At 44.6% G+C, this 23,115-nt stretch overlaps 1 protein-coding gene across 1 annotated transcript; it reads left to right on the top strand.

Annotated features, from left to right (window-relative positions):
- Positions 1-14,226: 14,226 nt before the first annotated feature.
- LOC120866392 (regakine-1-like) lies at positions 14,227-19,097 on the top strand. The gene is made up of 3 exons (XM_040244081.1): positions 14,227-14,324; positions 18,385-18,484; positions 18,714-19,097. The coding sequence occupies exons 1-3, from the start codon at positions 14,252-14,254 to the stop codon at positions 18,844-18,846; spliced, it is 306 nt and encodes a 101-aa protein (XP_040100015.1). The 5' UTR covers positions 14,227-14,251; the 3' UTR covers positions 18,847-19,097.
- The last annotated feature ends 4,018 nt before the right edge of the window (positions 19,098-23,115 follow it).

A 23,115-nucleotide genomic window follows, 5' to 3' on the forward strand; every position in this document is an offset into this window, starting at 1 on the left:
GTGTCACCCTCTGTGATCGGAACAGCTGCAGCAGAACATCAGATCTGCTCTGTGGGAGGAACTATTAATCTGTAGATCTTTCCATGTCCTTACAGCTCTAACACTAACATCATCTCACCTCCCGTCACTAGCCAAAACCTTTCCATCCAATCAGCCCCAACAAATGAGCAATTGGGTTCTTCTTGGATGCTCTGAACCTCTGTGTGACCCCAGGGACCCCAACATGTGGAACTCATAACAAGACACCATGCAGCACTTCCCCTCTGATGATGCCCAGCCTCCCACTTCCATGCTCTAGAGTTGCCTATAAAGGGACAAGGATACAGGATGGACTCCTGAGGGCTGGAGGCAGCAGCACTTGCTCCATTCTATCTTGGCTTTGCCCTCTTCCTGCCCATCATCAATGATTTCCTCACGCTGCTCTGGTCAACCGTCTCCTCACTACATCCCTCAGCTCATGAGTCTTGTCTGTATCACAAGACTCTCATCCTTCCTTTCTTTTAGAATTGTTTCCCAATGCTCTGGACGGATGTCTAAACCACATCACTTAAACTCTATGGTTGAGATTTCTCACATGAAAGCAAAGAACTTCACAGAAGGTTTTAAAACATGCTGGGCTGTTTCCCAAACTTCTCAGGAAGTTTTACAATCATGTCTCTGGATCTGGTAGACCCATTGTTAGTGGGGAAAATTGAGGTCTAATGCATTCACTAATAAGATGCAAATGCCAGATCCAATTGGTTCCTAGGATGAACAAAATGACAGAGTCCCTTGGCTCTCCCAAGGAGCTCCACCCTTCGGGTGATGTACAGAAGGTGGCATCTTGCTAGCAAATGTCTCTATGGACCAGATGAAGTTCCCCTGAAAGAGACGGAACAAGGGCTCCCTGACTGAGAACAAGACAGGCAGAGATTCAAAACAGTGATTCACGGTCAAGAAGAAAGGCTTCATTTACTTGGTTCACTTGGTGCCCTACTCTGCAGCCCTGAGCACTAACATCTCCACCAACTTCTGGCCGGCCGCCCTCCAAGGAGGGAAGAAACTGACTTGGCTTTTCTGGGGCTCATGATTGCCACTTTACCTCAGTGCCTGCTGTTTCTCTCATTTCTCTCCAGATCTGTCAAAAATTTGTTGATGATCATGTGTTCTTATCCTGGTGTAACATCAGAATCATTCCTCCTTCCTAGAGACAGACTGGGCTTGTGGAGAAGACACAGCCTATGGGGCATGGGGTGAGGAGTGGATCGGCATATAAAGTAGGTTTATTTCTTTCTGTTTTTCTCTTCTTCCCAGGATTGCTTTTTTTGCAGCATGCTTATTCATATGTAATATTAAAAATCAAGTCTTTCCATGTCATTCTATTTGCTTAAGAGGCTGGCATTAGGCTCTTAAACATTAACCACTGTGTCTGTCAGTTTACCACTCCAGCAAAGTCGACTATATAGTTGGCTATCAATTATATGATCATAGATAAACTACCACAAAAAAAACCACTGTCCTTTAAATTTTCCCCATTTGTGAGTTAATTTCCATAAAATAGATTCTGAAAAACAGAATTTCTGGATCAAAGAGTATGGCCATTTTTAAAGCTGCTGACCCTCCTAAAGCATTAAATCCAGACTTGTAGGTCTATGGTGAGTATTCAACAAATACACAAATTACTGGAAAGATAATCTTGAGTTTCACCATCCTTGTACTTCCAGGCTTTCCAATTCTGTTCTTTCCATCTAGGATGTGGTTCAGTTCAGTCGCTCAGTCATGTCCGACTCTTTGCAACCCTGTGAATCACAGTACACCAGGCCTCCCTGTCCATCACCAACTTCCAGAGTTCACTCAGACTCACATCCATTAAGTCAGTGATGCCACCCAGTCATCTCATCCTCTGTCGTCCCCTTCTCCTCCTGCCCCCAATCCCTCCCAGCATCAGAGTCTTTCCAATGAGTCAACTCTTCACATGAGGTGGCCAAAGTACTGAAGTTTCAGCTTCAGCATCATTCCCTCCAAAGAAATCGGTGTGGCTAAGCTTGGCTTGGAGAAGGCAATGGCACCCCACTCCAGTACTCTTGCCTGGAAAATCCCATGGACGGAGCAGCCTGGAAGGCTGCAGTCCATGGGGTCGCTGAGGGTCGGACACAACTGAGCGACTTCACTTTCACTTCTCACTTTCTCGCATTGGAGAAGGAAATGGCAACCCACTCCAGTGTTCTTGCCTGAAGAATCCCAGGGATGGGGGAGCCTGGTAGGCTGCTGTCTATGGGGTCGCACAGAGTCGGACATGACTGAAGCGACTTAGCAGCAGCAGCAGCAGCAAGCTTGGCTTATCCTTTTTGAGACTTAGTGGTGTTTTTACATGTCACATTTATACAGTTAGGACAATTGTGGGAGCCCATCAGGGCATCCTGCTCTATGGAAGAAGGCTGTGATCATTCACATCAGAGAGAAATCTGTCACATGGAAAGGAAATAGCTAAGCCTGATCCCTGTTCTGTATACTGTGCTTCATTGCTCAGTCGTGTCTGATTCTTTGTGACCCCATATACTGTAGCCTGCCAGGCTCCACTGTCCATGGGGATTCTCCTGGAAAGAATATTGGAGTGGGTTGCCATGCCTCCTCCAGGAGATCTTCCCAATCCAGGGATCGAGCCCAGGTCTCCCACACTGCAGGCAAATTCTTTATCATCTGAACCACCAGGGAAGCCCAAGCTGATCCCTGGGTGATGCCAACTCCTGGCCCCACATCTGGAGAAACAATTTCCTCATAAGTCAGTTCAGTTCAGTCTCAGTCGTGTCCAATTCTTTGCGACCCCATGGACTGCAGCAAGCCAGGCGCCCCTGTCCATCACCAACTCCTGGAGCTTGCTCAAACTCATGTCCATTGAGTTGGTGATGCCATCCAACCATTTTGTCCTCTGTTGTCCACTTCTCCTCCTGCCTTCAATCTTTCCTAGCATCAGGGTCTTTTCCAAGGAGTCAGTTCTTTGCATCAGGTAGCCAAAGTATTGGAGCTTCAGCTTCAACATCACTCCTTCCAATGAATGTTCAGGACTAATTTCCTTTCGGATGGACTGGTTGGATCTTCCTGCAGTCCAAGAGACTCTCAAGAGTATTCTCCAACACCACAGCTCAAAAGCATCAATTCTTCAGTGCTCAGCTTTTTTCACAGTCCAACTCTCACATCCATACATGACCACTGGAAAAACCATAGCTTTGACTAGACAGACCTTTATTGGCAAAGTAATGTCTCTGCTTTTTAATATGCATTCTAGGTTGATCATAGCTTTTCTTCCAAGGAGTAAGCATCTTTTAATTTCATGGCTGCAGTCACCATCTGCAGTGATTTTGGAGCCCAGGAAAATAAAGTCGTTCACTGTTTCCATTGTTTGTTCATCTATTTGCCATGGAGTGATGGGACCAGATGCCATGATTCTTGTTTTTTGAATGTTGAGTTTTAAGCCAAATTTTTCACTCTCCTCTTTCCTCATAAGGAACCAAGCAAAGTGGCAATTGAACGATTCTTATGTGCACCCTAAACCTCTCTGGTAACTAAGGGATTTACATGGACAGCCTGTTCTTCAAAAGCACTGTGTTGTGTGTACTCTGATTATCTCCCTTTGACAAATGAGAAAACAGAGTTTCAGTGAGATTGTCCAAGGTCACACAATTGGTAATGTTGTGATCAAAACTGCAAACTAGAGCAAGCCCCACACTCTTAATTAAACACTAAGAATTTGTCTGTCAGTGTTCCACATGAAGCAGATTTACCAGGAATGTAGAATTCTCTGGCAAGAGACATCCTACCTCAGCAAGTCAGAAGTAAGGAATTTCTGCTTAAAGACCCCAGAAAGGATGTTGTTGCTGTCAGTCACTAAGTTGTGTCCGAGTCTTTGCGACCCCATAGACTGCAGCACACCAGGCTTCCTTGTCCTTCACTAGTTCCCAGAGTTTGCTCAAACTCATGCCCCTCAAACTGGTGATGCCATCCAACCCTCTCCTTCTCTGTCACCCCATTTCCTCTTGCTTTCAATCTTTTCCAGCATCAGGGTCTTTTCCAATGAGTCGGCTCTTCACATCAGGTGGCCAAAGTATTGGAGCTTCAGCTTCAGCATCAGTCCTTCCAATGAATATTCAGAACTGATTTCCTTTACGATTGACTGGTTTGATCTCCTTGCAGTCCAAGAGACTCTCAAGAGTCTTATCCAGCTCCACAGTTCAAAAGCATCAGTTCTTTGGCCCTCAGCTTTCTTTATAGCCCAACTCTCACATCCATACATGGCTACTGGAAAAACCATAGTTTTGACTATATGGACCTTTGTTGGCAAAGTGATGTCTCTGCTTTTTAATATGCTGTCTATGTTGGTCATAGCTTTTCTTCCAAGGAGCAAGCGTCTCTTAATTTCAAGGCTGTAGTCACTGTCTGCAGTGATTTTGGAGCCCAAGCACTGTTTCTACTTTTTCTCCATCTATTTGCCATGAAGTGATGGATGCCAGTGAAGGGACTGGATGCCTTCATTTTAGTATTTTGAATTTTAAGTTTTAAGTCATCTTTTCCACTCTCCTCTTTCACCCTCATCAAGAGGCTCTCTCTATCCAGAGATGATAGAAATCCAGAAATTTGAGCCTGGCAGTGAAGTTTCTTCTAGATTAAGGATGTTTGCAATTCAGAAGAGGTGGCTGAGAAGATGAACTGAACCTTTCACAGCCTTGCTAGGCTGGAGGAAAACAAAGTCCAGTGCTGCCCAAAGTGAAGGGACTGCAAGAAACCACCCTCTGTGGAGGAAAAGTAAGCGAGAAGAAAACCATCCCTTGAACAAAGTGGAGGCCAGGCCCCCTCACCTGGGTGGTTTAGAAAATCTCAAACTCTAAAACATTTTTAAACATGATCCCAGATGCTGATGCCACAAATGCCTTGAGAAGATGCTTGAGCTTTTTGGCAAGGAACTGGAAACTACCATGAGTATTGTTGCAAATTTGTACAAGTAAAAATACAAATTTCAGATCTAAAAAATGCAAAAACTGAAATAAAACCTCGGAGTAGACTAAACTCAACTGAAGAAATATTAGTTAAGTTCAAACATACCAAAATGAACCGAGGGGAAACAGGAGAATGAAAAATACAAAAGAGAGGATAAAAGCACATACAGAATAGAGCAGGGCATCTGCCATCTGGTTAATTAGAATCTCAAAATAAGAGGAAAGAGAGAACGAGACAGCAAACAGATCTGAAGAGATAACAGCTAACAGTTTTACAAAATGGTGAGAGATATAATTCTGAAGATTCAAGGACAGAGGGCATTATCCCCACTGCTATCAATGGGCCAAGTTTTGTATCAACCACTCCTACCCTCAGTCCTAGCTGGAAAAGGAGAAATACCATTCATGCTGGTCCCTGTCTCACCAGCCAATCCTGATGGCTTTGATGAATAATGCATTTTCTGGGACTTTCCATAGGATATAATCTGGAGGATCTTTCAGCCTCATCTGGTTTATCTACTCCATCATGCCCACTTCCATAGTCATTTTTATCCCTTCTCCACCTGTCATGGCAATTCAAGTATTTTAACTTCACTCAGCATGAACCATTGCCTTCTCCAGCATTCTGGAGATTTCCTGGCTGCAAAATTGCACCAACCTCTGCGATCCTTGCCAGGAACTTATAGCCTGTATCCAGAAAGAGTGTCCCCAAGTCAATAAGTTCCCCCTAATCCATTCTTGTGTTCCAGCTTCCTTGATCAGCTTAGTTTAGTTCAGTCGCACAACCATGTCCAACTTTTTGCGATGCCATAGATTGCAGCACGCCAGGCGTCCCTGTCCCTCACCAACTCCTGAAGCTTATTCAAACTCATGTCCATCGAGTTGGTGATGCCATCCAACCATTTTGTCCTCTGTCATCCACTTCTCCTCCTGCCTTCAATCTTTCCTAGCATCAAGGTCTTTTCCAATGAGTCAGTTCTTTGCATCAGGTGGCCAAAGTATTGGAGCTTCAGCTTCAACATCACTCCTTCCAATGGATGTTCAGGACTGATTTCCTTTAGGATGGACTGGTTGGATCTCCTTGCAGTCCAAGGGACTCTCAAGAGTCTTCTCCAACACCACAGTTCAAAAGCATCAATTCTTTGGCTCTCAGCTTTCTTCACAGTCCAACTCTCACATCCATATATGACTACTGGAAAAACCATAGCTTGACTAGACAGACATTTGTTGGCAAAGTAATATTTCTGCTTTTTAATATGCTGTCTAGGTTGGTCATAGATTTTCTTCTAAGGAGCAAGCGTCTTTTAATGTTATGGCTGCAGTCACCATCTGCAGTGATTTTGGAGCCCAGGAAAATAAAGTCGGTCACTGTTTCCATTGTTTCCCCATCTATTTGCCATGAAGTGATGGGCCCAGATGCTATGATATTTGCTTTCTGAATGTTGAGTTTTAAACCAGCTTTTTCACTCTCCTCTTTCACTTTCATCAAGGGGCTCTTTATTTCCTCTTTGCTTTCTGCCATAAGGGTGGTGTCATCTGCATATCTGAGGTTATTGATATTTATCCTGGCAATCTTGAATCCTGCTTGTGCTTCATTCTTGATCAAATTACCCTCAAAATCCAGACCCAAGTTTCTCTCCCAGCTAGGCTGGTACATGGTTGCTAAATTTTGTTGTTTCTTTGAAGTATAGTCCCTTTCACCCTTATCAGAAATATAATTTACTGACATGAGAAGACTATGTAACAAAAATATATGGAATATATGAAAGGTCTTATATCTATTAAGGAATTTTTTCTATTAAGTAATTTAAGCCCTCCTCTCTACCAAAATTCTCATAGCCTTCAAAAGCAAATTCTAACATTTATAGAAGGGATAATGGAGAAAGAATAAACTTTTTAAGAAATGGTACCAAAGTAAGTGGATATCTATAGACCATAAACAAACAAAACCAAGAAAGCTTGACCTTAATTTTATACCTTACACACACACACACACACACAAAAAAAAAAAAAAAAAAAAAACTCAAAATGCATCATGAACCTAAATGTAAAACATAAAATGACAAAACTTTTTGGAAAAAAAATAGGAGCAACATCTTCTAGACCTAAGACAAGGGATAAAAGTCCTCAAATTTGATACCCAAAGCACAACCCATAAAAGAAAAAACTGATAAAATTGGAGCACATCAATTTTAAAGTTTTGCTCTTCAAAAGACTTATTTGACAAAGCTCTTGTATTTGGAATATATAAAGAACTCTCAAAATTCGACCTTAAACAAATGAATGAACAATTCAATTAAAAAGTGGACTAAAGTCATGAACAGACATTTCAGGGCAGAGTACATACAGATGGCCAATAAGCAATGGTACTGTGACTGTATTTTTTAATTCTTTTTTTTTTTTTTAAGATATAGACTGAAGTAGTGCAATAGGCAGAATAGTGACCCTTCTCTCAGAGGCCATGTCCTAATCACTGTAACCTGTGAATATGTTACATTATACAGAAAAGAGGAATCAAGATAGACATCAGCTGATTTTGAAATAGGGAGTTATCCTGGATTATCTGCACGATCCAGTGTCATTATCAGGATTCTCATAAGGGTAGCAAGACTGTCAGTGTCTGAGTGATGCAATGCTAGAAAGATTTGACTGTCCATTGCTGGCTACAGATAAGGAATGTGGTACAACCTCTAGAAGTCAAAAAAGACAAGAAAATGGATCTTCCCTTAGAGCCTCCAAAAAAGGAAGGCAGCCTTGCAGATACCTTGATTTCAACCCAGTAGAGACCCATTTCAGACTTCTGACCCCCAGAAAGGTAAGAGAATACATCTGTGTTGTTTTAGGCCATTAAGATTGAGGTTCATTTGTTACAGCAGCAAAAGAAGCTAATACAACTGAAGCACTGTGCTGAACACCTGAAACTTACATGATATTGTAAATTGACTATATTAAATTAAAATTTTTAAATAAATAAAAAATAAGGAGCTTATAGAAACATTTACAGATAAAATGATACTATAGTGATTTTAAAACATGGCCATGATTTCTTTGACACTCCTCCCAAGAAGAGGCAGGGATCTAGGTCCCCTCTCCTTGAATCTGATCAGACTTGTGACTGCTTTGACCAATAGATTATGATGCAAGAGATACAATAGGACTTCCGTGACTAAGTCATAAAAAGCCAGGCAGCTTCTACCTTATTCACCTGGAACACTCATCTTTGACCCCTAAGACTGCCATCTAGAAGGGCCATATGTACACAGCTCCAGTGAAATTCCCAGCCCAGGCACCGCATGTGACCGAGGAGGCCGTCTTAGAAGTGGATCTGCCAGCCCAGATGGTGAGGGCTATTTCTGACTTGGACTGCTGGTGGTATCATCGTTGATATCACATCTGTGTGGCCAGATCAGTTGTGAAAGAACATCAGCACCTTCTGCTCTGTGGGGGAGCAGCAGTTAGCACACACTTCACAGATCTATCTGTCCTTGAAGGAGGCCTGCTGCAATACCAGCTCTTGGCCACCCTCTAACTAGGAAATCATTTCTTCAGAAGGACCTCAAAGAACAAGTAATTTCACCAGAAGTGTTTCCAACCAATGGAGAAACTGAGATAGTCATGCAGATACTCTGCACATCCCTCTGTCAACCAAAGGCTGTTGACAGCCCTGGGTTGTGCAACTGACAGTGTGACGCCAACACTGTGATTAAAATATCCCCCTCCAGTCACCCCAGTTTCCGTCTTCAATGCTTTTTTGACTTTCCAAAAAAGGAATAGTAAAGAAGATGGATTCCATGAACTTGAGAGGGGTCATCCACCTCTGTTAAGGGCAAGATTCTATGTCTATGCAATTCTTGGTAAGAAATCCTTTGTTGGCACTTTGAAAAGGAAGTGTTCACTGCAAGTCAGCATGGGTGAAGCTAGGGCAAGTGAGGCTAGACTAACTGCTAGACTAATTCCACTTCCATCTCTGGCGGCAATGGACATCTGAGGAAATGTGGGCTAGAAAAAGCTGTGAACAAAGGCTCTGATCTCTAGCATTTAACAAAACTAACCCAGAACCAGCTGGAAGAACAGTAAAGTTCAGGAAACTAAAGTACAGTCTATTGTGTGGTAGCATATTATCCTTCGTGCTAGTGTAAAAACAAAAACAGCAACTTTATCCCCCACTTCAAATCTCTTGGTGCCTTAATCCTCCCCAAAACTTCTCTCTTACTCCAACCCTTCTTTTTTAACTAGATAAGTAGGGTCAGTTATGCAAGAATAAAGCTTGAGGATAAGGGTGCATGCTGCTTACAAAAGCACGGAAGGCTGATAACTGAGTGTTACCAGGAACTTAGATTCAGGAGTCCAGAAGTTGGCACAGGGATGCAAGCAATGATATGAATGAATCAGCTTCTCCTCTCCTCCTGCCTACATGTGTCCCCCACTTCCCCCACATCTGACGCTCTGCTCACCAAGGGACAAAGGCCAGTGTCGGCCACCTGCCCCTTCCTGGTGCACACCCAGGAGCCCACAGTCAGCAGGGAGGACAAAGGCAGCCATCAGAGGCATCCACTACATGTGTCTCCATCTCTCTGAACTTAAAAAGAACCAGGAGAGGCCCTGCTCCCCACTGGGCTCTGGTTTGCTGGGAGAAATCAGGCAGCTCAGACCCTCTCCATCCACCTACAGGGGGGAGACCGAAATCTCAGGGGAAGGAATCCACAGTCTTCTCTTCCTGTTTTCCCTTAAAGCAACTGATAAGAGCTCTTGTTACATCCACCCACTTGTTCTCCAGGATAGAGCTACATTCAGGGCCCACATGGATGAAATGGAAAGTAAACTGTTGAGTGACCAGACAGAAAGGACCTGGTCAATGGCCCTCACCTCCCTTCTCTTCAGTCCCCTACTCATCTGGCTATTCCTCAAATGTCCCAAACCTATTTCCACCTCTAGGTCTTGGCCTTGCTGTTCCCACTCCCAGGACACACTTCCCCTGATCTTTGCAAGCCCAGCTCCTCCTCAACAAGCCAGTCCCAGCTGAAACAACACATGCCTTGAGGAGGTTCCCCTAACTGGCTTACTAAGTAAGCTTCACTCAACCTTCAGGCTCCATCGCAACACCTTGGCTCATTCTCTTCCTAGCTTGTACTTCCATCTCCCTCTCCGTTGTTTGTCTGATTCCCCTCTGGAATTTGAGCACCTGAAGGGCAAAAGCCTTGCTTTTCTTGTCTGCCTCTGTATCCTCAAGTTCTAGAAACTGCCTAGAACACAGTAGCAGTTCAATAAACATAGGTTAAAAGAATTAAATTAGAAAATGATTTTAAAAATTAAAAATAAAGTAACATTAAAAACAAACAAACAAACACCTACTGAATGAACGAATGAGCCCTAAGGAAGGGCTCAATATGGACACATAAGGAAAATTTCACTCACTTAGATTGTTAGGGTACATATGAAATGGGGCAGGACCTATGGTTCTTGTCCCCCATATCCTCTGCCTGCCATTTGTCTGTGGAAAAACTTTTGCCAAAGAATAAGTTTAGAGGAATAAGAACATGCAGAAACAAAGGAAAACAGTCACAGGAGACTATGTACTAATAGTGTATTTACTAAGCATAGTCAAGGACCTTTAGCTCCTTCTCAAGGGCCATAGATAATATTATGATCCATATCCTGTGAGTTGTCTTTTATTAATAGATACTGAAACTCTCACCAGGTGGAAGAAGTAAGATATGTGATGACCAGACTGTAGCTGTGACATAAGCTGCCACAATTCTGAGAACCAGACTCAACCCTGGAACTGAAGATTAACAGTAGGTAAAATAATCAAGATGACGCTGGTTAGACCACTGAGGACAATTTCAAGATGACTGTCGGAGCTGCCTGTGCTATTTCTGCATATATCTGCCTTCCTCTGTCTATAAAACCTCTTGTTCACTGATTGTCAGTGATGGGGAGATGGCCTTTGGACAGATGTCTATTCTTGCTGGTTGCTGGCATTCAAAACAAAGCAAATTTTACTTTCCACCAACCTGGCCTCTTCATTGGCTTTTGAGTGGCGAGCAGCTGGACCTCACTGTCGGTAACTCATACACTGTTCAGTAAGCATGCAAAGCTTTAAAAGCTTAACAAAATTACCCTAAAGTTCCCATAGCTTGTAAGAGGTGAACTCCTGGGCTTAAACAATGCCTCTGACTAGATCAAAAGTTCCAGCTCTTTCCATAAGAACGGGGGGTTAACTTTCTTCCTTTTAGTAGGGGACATTTTCTTTGCAAACAAACTGGAACCCTATTATGTAAAACTGATAAAAACACAGATACTTAACACCACGAGATATCACCCCACACCATTAGTATGGCTACTCTCAAAGATTCAAAAAATAACAAATGTTAGTGAGGATGTGGAGGAATTGGAACTCTTGTACAATGTTGATTGGGATATAAAATAATGCAATGGCTGTCAAACAGTGTGGTAGTTCCTGAAAAATTTTTAAATAAATTTACAATCCCAGCTCTGGGTGTATAGGCTAAAAAAAATTAAAAACAGGGGGAAGAAGGAGAGGGTGGGATGTATGGAGACAGTAACATGGAAATTTACATTACCATATGTAAAATAGATAGCCAGTGAGAATTTGCTGTATGACTCAGGGAACTTGAATCAAGGCTCTGTAACAACCTAGAGGGGTGGGATGGGGAGGAAGGTGGGAGAGAGGGTCAAGAGGGAGGGGACATATGTAATACCTATGGCTGATTCATGTTGATGTTTGGCAGAAACCAACACAATTCAGTAAAGCAATTATCCTTCAATTAAAAAATGAATAAATTTTAAAAATTGAAAACAGGATATTAAAGAGGTATTTGTATGGCCACATTCATAGCAGCATTTGTTTACATTAGCTAAAATGTGGAAGCAGCCCGTGTCCATGAACAGGCGGATGGACATGCAAAGCATGGTATATAGACAGTGCAATAATATTCAGGCTTAGAAAGGAAATTCCGACATATGCTCCAAAATGGATGACCTTGAAGACATTACACTAAGAGAAAAAAAGCCAGTCACCAAGAGACAAACTCTGTATGACTTCACTCATGTGTGAGATACCTAGAATAATCAAATTCATTGAGACAGAAAGTAGAATAGTGATTGCCAGTGGCTTGGGGAGGGAGAATGAGAAGTCACTGTTGAATGGAATAGAGTTTCTGTTTTGCAAGATGAAAAAAGTTTTGTGGATGGATGGGGGTAGGCTGCACAATGTATGAATGTACTTAACACCACTGAATGTACACCACTGAACTGTACCCTTAGAAATGTTTATGATGGCAAATTCTACATTACATGTATTGTAATCACAATGAAAATAAAGGGGAAAAAACCACACAGGTGCCTGATCTGAATTTGGTGGGATTGGAGGTGGGGACAGTCACCCCTGCCTGACCTCCTAGTAGGATAACCAATCATCCCTGTGTCAGTACTGGAAGTCCCACATCCCAGGAACCTCCTTGGTCCCAGGCAAACCAGGGTGGTTGGCCCCTTCCGTCTTGGTCACTAAACCATCCTGGCATCCTGAGCATGGCCCCTGCAGCACACGCTTAGGGTGACAAGACACAACTGTATTCTGTGAACAGCACTGCCCTGCCTCTGGCTCCCCCAGCTCAGTCCAGAAGAAATGGTCCATCAGTCTTGTCCTGGAGGCCAGCCTGGCTGAGCAGAGAGCCTGGGCCCCTGCCTGGGTAGCTAAGGGTCTGATGAAGCTCCGTGGGCTGGGCAGGGGGCAGGGCCCTTCTGTTCCACATAGGTGAAGGTTTCCAGTCCACCCTGGCTGGTGAGGCACAGCCCTTCCAGAACCCCCCTGGACCCTGCTCCCCCCCAGCCCACCAGGCCTGAACCTTGTGCTTGGGGTGAACCCTGCACTCACCCCCCACATCTGTCTCTGGTGTTGGGCTGGAGCTGCTGATTCTGAAACAGTCACCCAGCCTCTGAGCTCACGGTCCACTCCTGAGGTCAGGCTCACCAAGGGGGCTTAACCAGGTTCCCAGGGGATACCAGGAGAGGGGGGCCATTTCTGACACAGTTCCTGGTCTCTGGGCCTCCCCCACCACCATCCTCAAGACATCAGCCAAACGTAAAAGCCAGGGTCACTCTTGCCTTCCTCTTCTCTTTGTCTAAATTGATTGAGTTCTCATATTTTAGGTATGTCATTGGCACAGGGATTCCCAGGTGGTGCAGTTGGTAAATAATCTGCCTGTTTTCTTTTACAAGTGGTTGGCCAGTTTTCCCAGCACCAAAAGAGATTGTTAAAGAGATTGTCTTTTCTCCATTGTATATTCTCACCTCCTTTGTCGAAGATAAGGTGTCCATAGGTGTGTGGATTTATCTCTGGGCTTTATATTTTGTTCCATTGATCTATATTTCTGTGTTTGTGCCAGTACCAGACTGTCTTGATGACTGTAGCTTTGTAGTAGAGCCTGAAGTCAGGCAGGTTGATTCCTCCAGTTTCATTCTTCTTTCTCAAGATTGCTTTGGCTATTCGAGGTTTTTTTGTATTTCCATACAAATTGTGAAATTATATGTTCTAGTTTTGTGAAAAATACCTTTGGTAGCTTGATAGGGGTTGCATTGAATCTATAGATTGCTTTGGGTAGTATACTCATTTTCACTATATTGATTCTTCCAATCCATGAACATGGTATATTTCTCCATCTGTTTGTGTCCTCTTTGATTTCTTTCATCAGTGTTTTATAGTTTTCTATACATAGGTCTTTTGTTTCTTTAGGTAGATATATTCCTAAGTATTTTATTGTTTTGTTGCAATGGTGAATGGGATTGTTTCCTTAATTTCTCTTTCTGTTTTCTCATTGTTGGTATTAGTGTCACTGTATGGCAAAACCACTACAATATTGTAAAGTAATTAGGCTCCAATTAAAATAAATAAATTTAAAAAGAAAAAAATCCGCCTGCCAGTTCAGGAGACATAAGAGACGCTGGTTCAATCCCTGGATCAGGAAGATCCCCTGGTTGCGGAAATGGCAACCCACTCCAGTATTCTTGCCTGGAAGATTCCATGGACAGAGGAGCCTGATGGGCTACAGTCCACAGGGTCACAGAGCACATGCACTGCACAGCAGCATTGATTACAACTCCAAGGAATCAAAACTGCCATGCAATCTCAAATTTTTGTATGATTTGACTTCCTGAGCAGCAACTGTTTATAAAGGAGGCTCAGAGCCCAGATTTCAAGGAGCCAGAGAATCCAGGAGTCCTCAGCCCAGCCCTGTTCCTGTTGCTGGTTGGCACCCAGAATGACGAGGGTCAGCCTGGCCACCCTGGCTTTCCTCCTCACTCTTGCCATCCTGCACTCGGAGGCCAATGAAGGTGAGCCTGCTACTCTCCCTGCTCTCAACAAAGAGAACACAGGGGCTGGAGACTGAAGGTGGGGGCGGGCAGGGGGCGGGGCTGCAGTGAGGAGCTGTGGGTGGTCTAGAAAACATGGTCTGGGGTTCCTGCAAAACAGTGTCTTTCCCGAGGGTGTCTCCCTATTTCTGGTTGAGGCTCACTTCTGCCTCCCCTGGACTGGGGAAAACATGCCTCTGAAAACAGCCTTCCTGGCCTTTGGTCCCCAGCCTCGAGAAGCTGACCCAGAGCCCTCCAGGTGTCTGCTCAGCTGCTTCCAGGCAGGAGCAGAATCTGGGCGACAGGAACCCACAAAGGATCATGCTTTCTTCACGGCTTTCATGGGGTTTGACCATATTTGGATGGTTGCCAACATTGAAAAACTGGAAACCTTAAAAAATCCCTATTGCCCATTTCTTTCACAAATATGGAAGACCAAGCAGACATGAGCCCGAGTTTCCACAAGCTCACCTCCAACTGGGCCTGAGGTGGAGGTGCTGTCCCCTTAGACAGGGGGCGCTGCCCAGGCCTCAGGGTCCCCACTGCTTGCCACACCCAGCTGCGGTCCACATGGTCTCGGGGGAAACTGAGCCTGAGGCACCCGGATCAGCTTCCCTCCTCTCCCTGCAAGACCTGTCCAGTGCGTACATGACACAGAGCTCTCAGTAAATACCTGTGCTACAGGAAGAGGAGGCAGCAGGTGAATGTGAAAGAGGCAGGGCTAAACCCCAGTGTCCTGACCCCCAGCTCACTGCCCTCAACAGGCCTGCCTGCCTCTCTGCAGCGGGCTGGAGCCAGGGGCGAAGGCGGCACAGAGGACCTGGGAGGAGGCGTCCCAGGAAGCAACTCTCCTGAGCTGAATGTCAACCAAAATCGGAGACTGAACAACACTGCACACTAGGACTGTCATTTGACACCCTGCTATGTCAAATGGCATATTTGACAGCTATTTTCCAGGAATTTTGACTGCGAAAGAGCTTTTCACTGCTTTCCAATAATTTCAGTTATTATTGTCCTATGACTTCTCATCTGCAAACAGGATCAGTGATAACTTCTCAAAGGGTGGTTGTGAGGAAGGGAGATGAGCCACATTAGGAACTAAGCCAGGCACCAGGCCTATAGTAGAGTCTCAGGGCACATCTTCCTAGACTCACGAGGGGATTACCGGAAATGGAACATATAGGAAGTTGAAAATGCATATAATGCACCTAACCTTCCAGACACCATAGTTTAGCCTCGCCCATCAGAACTCACCTTAGCCAACAGTCGGGAAACATCATCCAACACAGGCCTATTTTATGATGGAATGCTGTCTAACACAGGTAATGTTTTTGAACACTGTACTGAAAATGACCCACAGCATGGTTGTCTGGGTCCAGACTGGTGGTAAGTGCATCAGTGTTGACCCTGGTGATCCCATGCCCAACCCGGAGCTGCAGCTGCTCTGCCCAGCATCTCAAGAGAGAATCTATCCCAGGTATACATAAAAAGCCGACTCTGTGCCACTCGCGCAGGCAACATGCTAGAATGCACTGGGGGCAGAAGCAGATCATCTCTCCCTGGGAGCCTGGGTCTGGAAGCTCTGCTCTGGCCAGACTGTGACCTTCTGTGTCTTGTCTAGCTTTCCTGACCCACAGCTTCCTCATCTGTTCCGTGGGGATAATAAGGCCGTTATTGCACAAAACAATCATTGGTATAAATATCAGTTTGCACAGTAATTGCCCTAAGGCTATTTGCCATTTTAAGGACAAAGGTTCAAAAAGGGTAGGTGTCCTGCCTGGAGTGACACAGCTTTCAGGAGAAGAAACAAGGACCAATGAAGCTTTCTTGCCTCCTAGCCAAGGCCCTGGTCCTCTGAGCTGAGCAAACCTCCCACTTTTAACAGTCCCCGCCACTGCCAGACCTGTGAGGGAGGGTCCTCTCAGATGCAGGGGAACAGTCCCGCCCTGCTCTGGCCCACTCTAGGCACCTACTAGCATCTTCATATGGGAAATTATATTTCTCAGGAAATTATACGCTTTTTTCTAAATTACAAGTCCCCCCCAAAATTCAGTAGAGCAATTGGGAAAATGGGAAAAAATATTCTAATTCTCCGATAGAATACTGCATGACAATCAACAGAGAGACGTTACTGACTTAAAGGAATTTGCTGACATCAAGAACAAAAGCGGTAAACACTTGGCATGTGGAGTTCAAGGTTAAGATCGCCATGTGGAACGACTGGGAGCAGTTAGGGGAGATGTTATCCCCATCCGGCAGCTTGAGACCATTGCACTGGTAAAAGTGTGAGCCCACAGCTAAGAAATGCTAATGAGTTTGTAAAACTCGTATACTTTCACAATCATATACGTGGTGTTTCAAGAAAGAACAAATTGGGAGAAGCAAATTATGTCTTTAAATGGGCAACTCCAACTGTGATTCTTGCTCAGAGATGTGGATATTATGTTATTTGAATAATAACGTTCACTGACATTGCCCATAACGTTCAATCGCCCAGGGTTGAATAATTGCTGAAGGTGATAGTTCTTTATAAATGCTTTGACAGAAGAAATACATAGAGTCAATGTGTAAATGTCACGGAATACTAGGACATGGCAGCAGAAACACTGGCTAACTTTTCTGTAAAATTTAAATTTGCCAAAGCAACACCAATTTGAAAGGAGAAACTAAATTCAGGACAAGCAGACAAGACATGTCCATCATTAAAATAGAAAATGAGATTATATGAAGCATTTAGTATTCAAACTACAACTTGAAAATGCATTTAGACATACTTTCAACAATTTGGCTAACCCGATACGGAAAAAATGTTCTATGTCTGAAATATTTGAGGCTAAACAAAGGTAAGTAAAGACTACAAATAGCTTGCAACTAACGTTTCCTGTATTTTATTTTGTTTGTTTAGGTTTTTTGTTTGTTTGTTTGTTTTATTTGGCTGCAGTAGGTCTTCATTTCAGCATGTAGAACCTGGGCCCCATTGGGAGTGTGGCATCTTAACCATTGAATCACCAGAGAAGTCTCAATGCTTCCTATGTTTAAAATTTTTACTTTTGAATGATAAACTTTAAATATTTTAAAATCAAATAGTTAAAGCACTTTTTTCAATTTTTAAATGATTTTCATTAACCCTTTACTTTGTGTTAATGGACCCTCTCTTCATGTTTTCTATTATCAACTGTCTCCATCTGCTACAGAACATTCAATGTGTTCCTGAGTCCATCATCTTGTCACTGTACATAGAAACATCATTTATTATTACCTTGGATTTATTTATTTTTACAGAAAACCTCTGAAACTTAAAAAAAAAAACCTATCAGCAAAAAATGATTCATTGTTTACTATGTAGTTACATTATTTTTTAAAACTGAGAATAAAGTGCTGCAAAAATATACAAACTAACACAACATTGTAAAGAAACTATACTTCAAAATAATATAAAATTTAAATAATTTCAAATGAAATGAAAATTTTAAAAACATTAAACATACAGTACACCTAAAATGAATACAATGTTATATATCCATTTATATCTCAATTTTTTAAAAAGATAAATATGAAATAATTTATGATTTGAGATTTTCTAGGAAATCTGACTTCTTATTTCTGAATCCTGAGGACAATCAGAAATTTGAAACACTAGGACCACAGAGTCCCATCCCAGCCCTGGAGAGGGTCTGGGAGATGAAGCTGGGAGGGGCTGGCAGTGGGAGGGAGGAGATGTCTCAGAGGAGGACAATTTAAGGGCTGGGAGGGGGCTTCCCTGGTGGGCCAGTGGTTAAGAGTCTGTCCTGCCAGAGCCACTGGTTCCCCCCCTGGCTGTGGAACTAAGATCCCACATGCCTGGGAGCACAGCCAAAAGATTTTTTTTAAAGGGGGTGGGGTGGGGAGGAGGAAGATCAGAACGTTTCCTGCCAGATGCTCCTGTCTCATGTCTCCCGCCCTACACGCCCCCTCCCCTCCTCAGGGGCTGTGGGGGTGCAGATAGAAGTCTAAGCGTCCTCATGGAGAAGTTTCCAGCATCTTACAGCCCTAGGTGAGGCAGAACCAGCTGATAACCTGCTATTTCTCCTACATGTCAAAGGCAATCCCACTCTCTCGTGTGGAAAGTTACCGAAGGACCAGTGCCCTCAGCCAGAGGTCATGTAAATACAGCCCCCCAACAATGGAAAGGGTGCAATCTCAAGAACCAGTAAGGCTAGGAGAGGGAAAAGGAGGTGGGAGTCTGTAGGAACAGCGACAAGAGTAGGGTGCCGCGGGGGTAACACAGAAGGCAGCTGCTGGTGGGGGTCGGGGGAGAGGCTGGGGTGGTGGGACGGACTCTTCTTTGCCTGCTGACTCTCCATTTCTCATCTTCTCCTTCTTGCTCCTCAGCTTCCAGACCAAAAGTGGGCAATCGATCTGTGCCGACCCAGGCCAGGCCTGGGTACAGAAGTACATCAAATACCTGGACCAAAAGTCCAAGGGAGCTGGGAACAGTGGGACCTTCACAGTCGAGGGAAAATGAGAAGAAGCCACAGAGCCACCTCCCCTCCCCAACCAGCTCCCTCACCCCAGATGCGCCCTGGGCGAGTCCTGGCCCGAATGAAAGCCCGCGCTTGTGTTTCTGTCCTCCTGTTCTGATGGTCTGCTCTCTCCGGAAGCTTCGCCATGAAGCCCAGCCTTCTGGGGCCAGAGGAGACTGCGGCCCCCGGACCGCATCTGTCGTCCCCTTGCAGGCGCCCAGGTCTTGAAATAAATCCGTGCTGCAGAAGGGGACTGGTGGCTTGAATTGGTTCTCTCGCAGACAGCCTGGTCATTTCTTTGATTTTACAGACACTTCTATGTATTTACTGCGTATCTGGGGCCTTGTAAACATTTGAATAGGAGTAGATGTAAATAGTGGAATGATGGGGGTGTAGTTAGGATCAGGAGGAGGACGAACAGTGACTGCAGTTCAGGGTCCTTAGACAAGGCGAACAGTGTGAATACAGACGACCGTGGGGGAGACCCTCTGTTTGCATGTGCAGAGCTGAGGTGCACAGCAAACAAACCTCGTCACTCCCTCGTCCAAGTGGGCAGAGCGGCTCACCCTTCCTAGAAAGCTCTTCTCCAGGTCTCTGCCACTCAAAACATTTACTTCTCTGTGCCCGCCTCGACCGCCTGTAAATAGCGCCCCCTTGTGTTCGCCCATCAAATCTGCGCTCTCGCCCAAAATCCGTGCTCCGTTCCTAATCCATGCACCCCAACACTGAAGTCCTACAGTCTCTTTAGATGCTGCCCGACCCTTATCCTTGACACCTGGGGTAAAAGTGACCTTGGAAATGTGGCCATCTTCCCCACCACCTCCTCAACTAAAGACAGAGGCAGGTACAGGGCAGTGCTCCGTGGGCATGAGGAGGAAAGGGAGGCAGGCAGGAGGCGGAGGCTGATGCCAGTCTGGCCGTGCCTCACTGGACACAGACTGCAGAAGGGCCTCAGGGACACCAGTGTGGCCCAGCGCACTCCCACCAATTCAGTCCTTGGGGAAACTCTCATGGAGGAAGGATGCTCTTTGACCCCAGAGGTCAGAGGTCTCTGTCCATCTGTGAGTTTAGTGGCAGGGAGCGGACGACCACCTACTGTCAGGGGCAAAGTCAGGAAATGAGCACAGTCTGTCCTCGGAGCCCACAGCTGCCCTGGCCAAGGCCATTTCCTCACTGGACGGCCCCCTCCTCTTCTGAACTCCAGTCCTTAGTGCCCCTGTGCTCTTGAGTGCACACAAATCCCATCGGAAACCAGTTCTCTGCACCTCCATCCACACTAAAATGGGATGGAAGCTCAAATCTCAAAGCCAAAGGGACTAGAGTGAGTGAGGAGGTGAGGCGACCTGGGGTCTCCGGGAAGGACGGGCACCGGGAGTGCAGGGGTGAACGGCAGGGTGAAGGTGGGCACAGCAGGGGCCACTGACGACCTCTGCAGAACAAGCTCCGCAAGTGGCCAACCGTGGCCGTTCACCCCCGCTGCCAGGCAGGTCGGCTCTCCTCCTGAGTTACTAGGGTGCTCGGGCCTGCCGGGAGCTGGGTGGATACCGAGCCTCCCCTGAATGTGGAGCTATAACTACCGCAGCTGCGCTCCTCCGAGCCCCCCTCCTCAGGAATGGAACCTCCATCCTCCAAGCTGCTCAAGATGAAAACAGGAAGTCACCCTTGAAACTCCTCTTCCTGATCCATCCATCCAATCTATCAACAAATCCTGTCAACTGTCTCAAAACCTCTCTCAATTCCAGCCACTTTGGCTTCTCCACCACCACCCCTGTCCAAACTCTCATCCGCATAACCTCAGGATGTGCCTCAGAAGCGGGTTTGGCTGGGATGCAGAATCCAAACAGGCACCTGGAGTCAAGGCTGAGCTTCAAGAAGATGCTCAGAGGCATTCAGAACTGAATTATGTGGGAAGAAATTGCTGCAGAGCGTCAGCTGTAAACTTAGAAGGAGATTCAAGATTCCATCCACACAGATCACAGAGAATTACAGAAGGATCTAAAGGATGGATGGATTGGCTTCAAGTGTTTTTAGTGCCAGAGGGAAGGGTAATAAATCTCCTGAAAGAGCTAAAGACATGAAAAAAAGTCTAGCATAGCCGTGAGGAATGTTTGCTACACCCCCGGGGAAGGCTTCTGTCTACACAAGTCACACAGAAGAAACCCTCGAGGGTCTAATCAGAACTTAGAAGACACTAACCCTATTTAAAAGATGTGAATTCCATGCTTCCTGTTGCCATTTTGAGTATTAGAGTTCCATGTACCCAGTCATGGTGGAGAGAATCACACTTGAAGTGCACAAACCCAGGTCAGAAGTCCGTTTTGGCCAATAAGCATCAAATTGGCCCAGTAATCTCAATTTGCCTAAGGTAGTAACACTGCACCTTAGTGGGTAAGCCTCACAAAGGTGATAATTAAACATAGAAAGATGTGGGGACTTCCCTGATGGTCCAGTGGTTAAGAATCCACCTTGTAATGCAGGGAATGCGGGTTCAATCCCTGGGCAGGGAGCTAAAATTCCACATGCCTTGGAGCAACTAAGCTGGCATGACCCAGCTAGAGTCTGTGCACTGAAGGAAAGATCCCTCATGATGCAAGGAAGATCCTGTGGACCATCTAAGACTCAACTCAGCCAAATAAGTTAATAAACAATTCATTAATTAATTTTTAAAAAATATGAATCAGGTCCAAAATATTAATATTCAGATGCAGAGATTAATTAAAAGTTTTTTGGTTTTTTTGGCAGCTCTATGCTGGTTGCTGGATCTTAGTTCCCCAACCAGGGATTGAACCTGGGCTTTCTGCAATGAAAGCGCTGAGTCCTAACCACTGAACCACCAGGGAATTCCCATAAATTTATAATCACTGGAATCACGTATATAATTTTGAACTTAGAGCACTTACATTTTTTAATGGCCTCTTATGACTAACCTAGATAGCATATTTAAAAGCAAAGACATTATTTTGCCAACAAAGGTCCGTCTAGTCAAGGCTATGGTTTTTCCAGTGGTCATGTATGGATGCAAGAGTTGGATTGTGAAGAAAGCTGAGCACCGAAAAATTGATGCTTTTGAACTGTGGTGTTGGAGAAGACTCTTGAGAGTCCCTTGGACTGCAAGGAGATCCAACCAGTCCGTTTTAAAGGAGATCAGCCCTGGGTGTTTACTGGAAGGACTGATGCTGAAGCTGAAACTCCAGTACTTTGGCCACTTCATGCGAAGAGTTGACTCATTGGAAAAGACTCTGATGCTGGGAGGGATTAGGGGCAGGAGGAGAAGGGGACGACAGAGGATGAGATGGCTGGATGGCATCACCGACTCGATGGACATGAGTTTGAGTGAACTCCAGGAGTTGGTGATGGACAGGGAGGCCTGGCGTGCTGCAATTCATGGGGTCACAAGGAGTTAGACACGACTGAGCAACTGAACTGAACTGAACTAGGGTATATAACAGATTATCCTTGTAATTCTAATACAAAATGTCATTAATTTATTTTGTGCTTGTGATTTTTGAGTTGAGAGATGTAAGAGAACTTGGCTAAGTTAACAGAGAACATTGACATGTTTAACACAACTTGATTTTTCTATAGTCATAAGTTTAATTTGTTATATTTACAGGAGTGCATTACTTTGGAAGGTTCTGAGTGTTAGATTGGGTGTGGAAAGTAGTTTTTAAAATTCAATAAATTAATTAAAGCATCTTAAATTGTTTGTCAAAATTTAATCCATGAAAATTTGGATTGTTTAAGACTGATCTGTTCTACTTGATTAAGCACTCATTAAGGACTTCTTAAATTTTGCTATAAGTAGGCTAAGATGGGTGAAACATGGGAAGCTATATTTTTTCTTCCTTTTAAAAAACTTTTTATTTTATATTGAAGTATAGCCCATTAATAAGGTTGTGATAGTTTTAGGAGGTCAGCAAAGGGACTCAGCCGTACATATACAAACACATGTTTCCATTCTCCTCCAAACTCCCCTCCCTCCCATCCAGCTTGCCACATACACTGAGCACAGTTCCCTGTGCTATACCGTAGGTCCTTGTTGGTTACCCTTTTAAAATATATCAGTATGTACCTATTCATCCCAAACTCCCTAATTATCCCTTTTCCCCTTTCACCCAGAAGCCGTAAGTTCATTCTCTGTGAGGCAGTTTCTGTTTTGTAAATAAGCTCATTTGCATCATGTCTTTTTAGATCTCACATCTAAGGGATGCCATATGATGTTTCTGATTCTCTGTCTGACTTACTTCAGTCAGTATGACAGACTTTGGGTC

The sequence above is a fragment of the Oryx dammah genome, unplaced genomic scaffold (genome assembly GCF_014754425.2).
Source record: "Oryx dammah isolate SB20612 unplaced genomic scaffold, SCBI_Odam_1.1 HiC_scaffold_8, whole genome shotgun sequence".
NCBI classification, from domain to species: Eukaryota; Metazoa; Chordata; class Mammalia; order Artiodactyla; family Bovidae; genus Oryx; species Oryx dammah.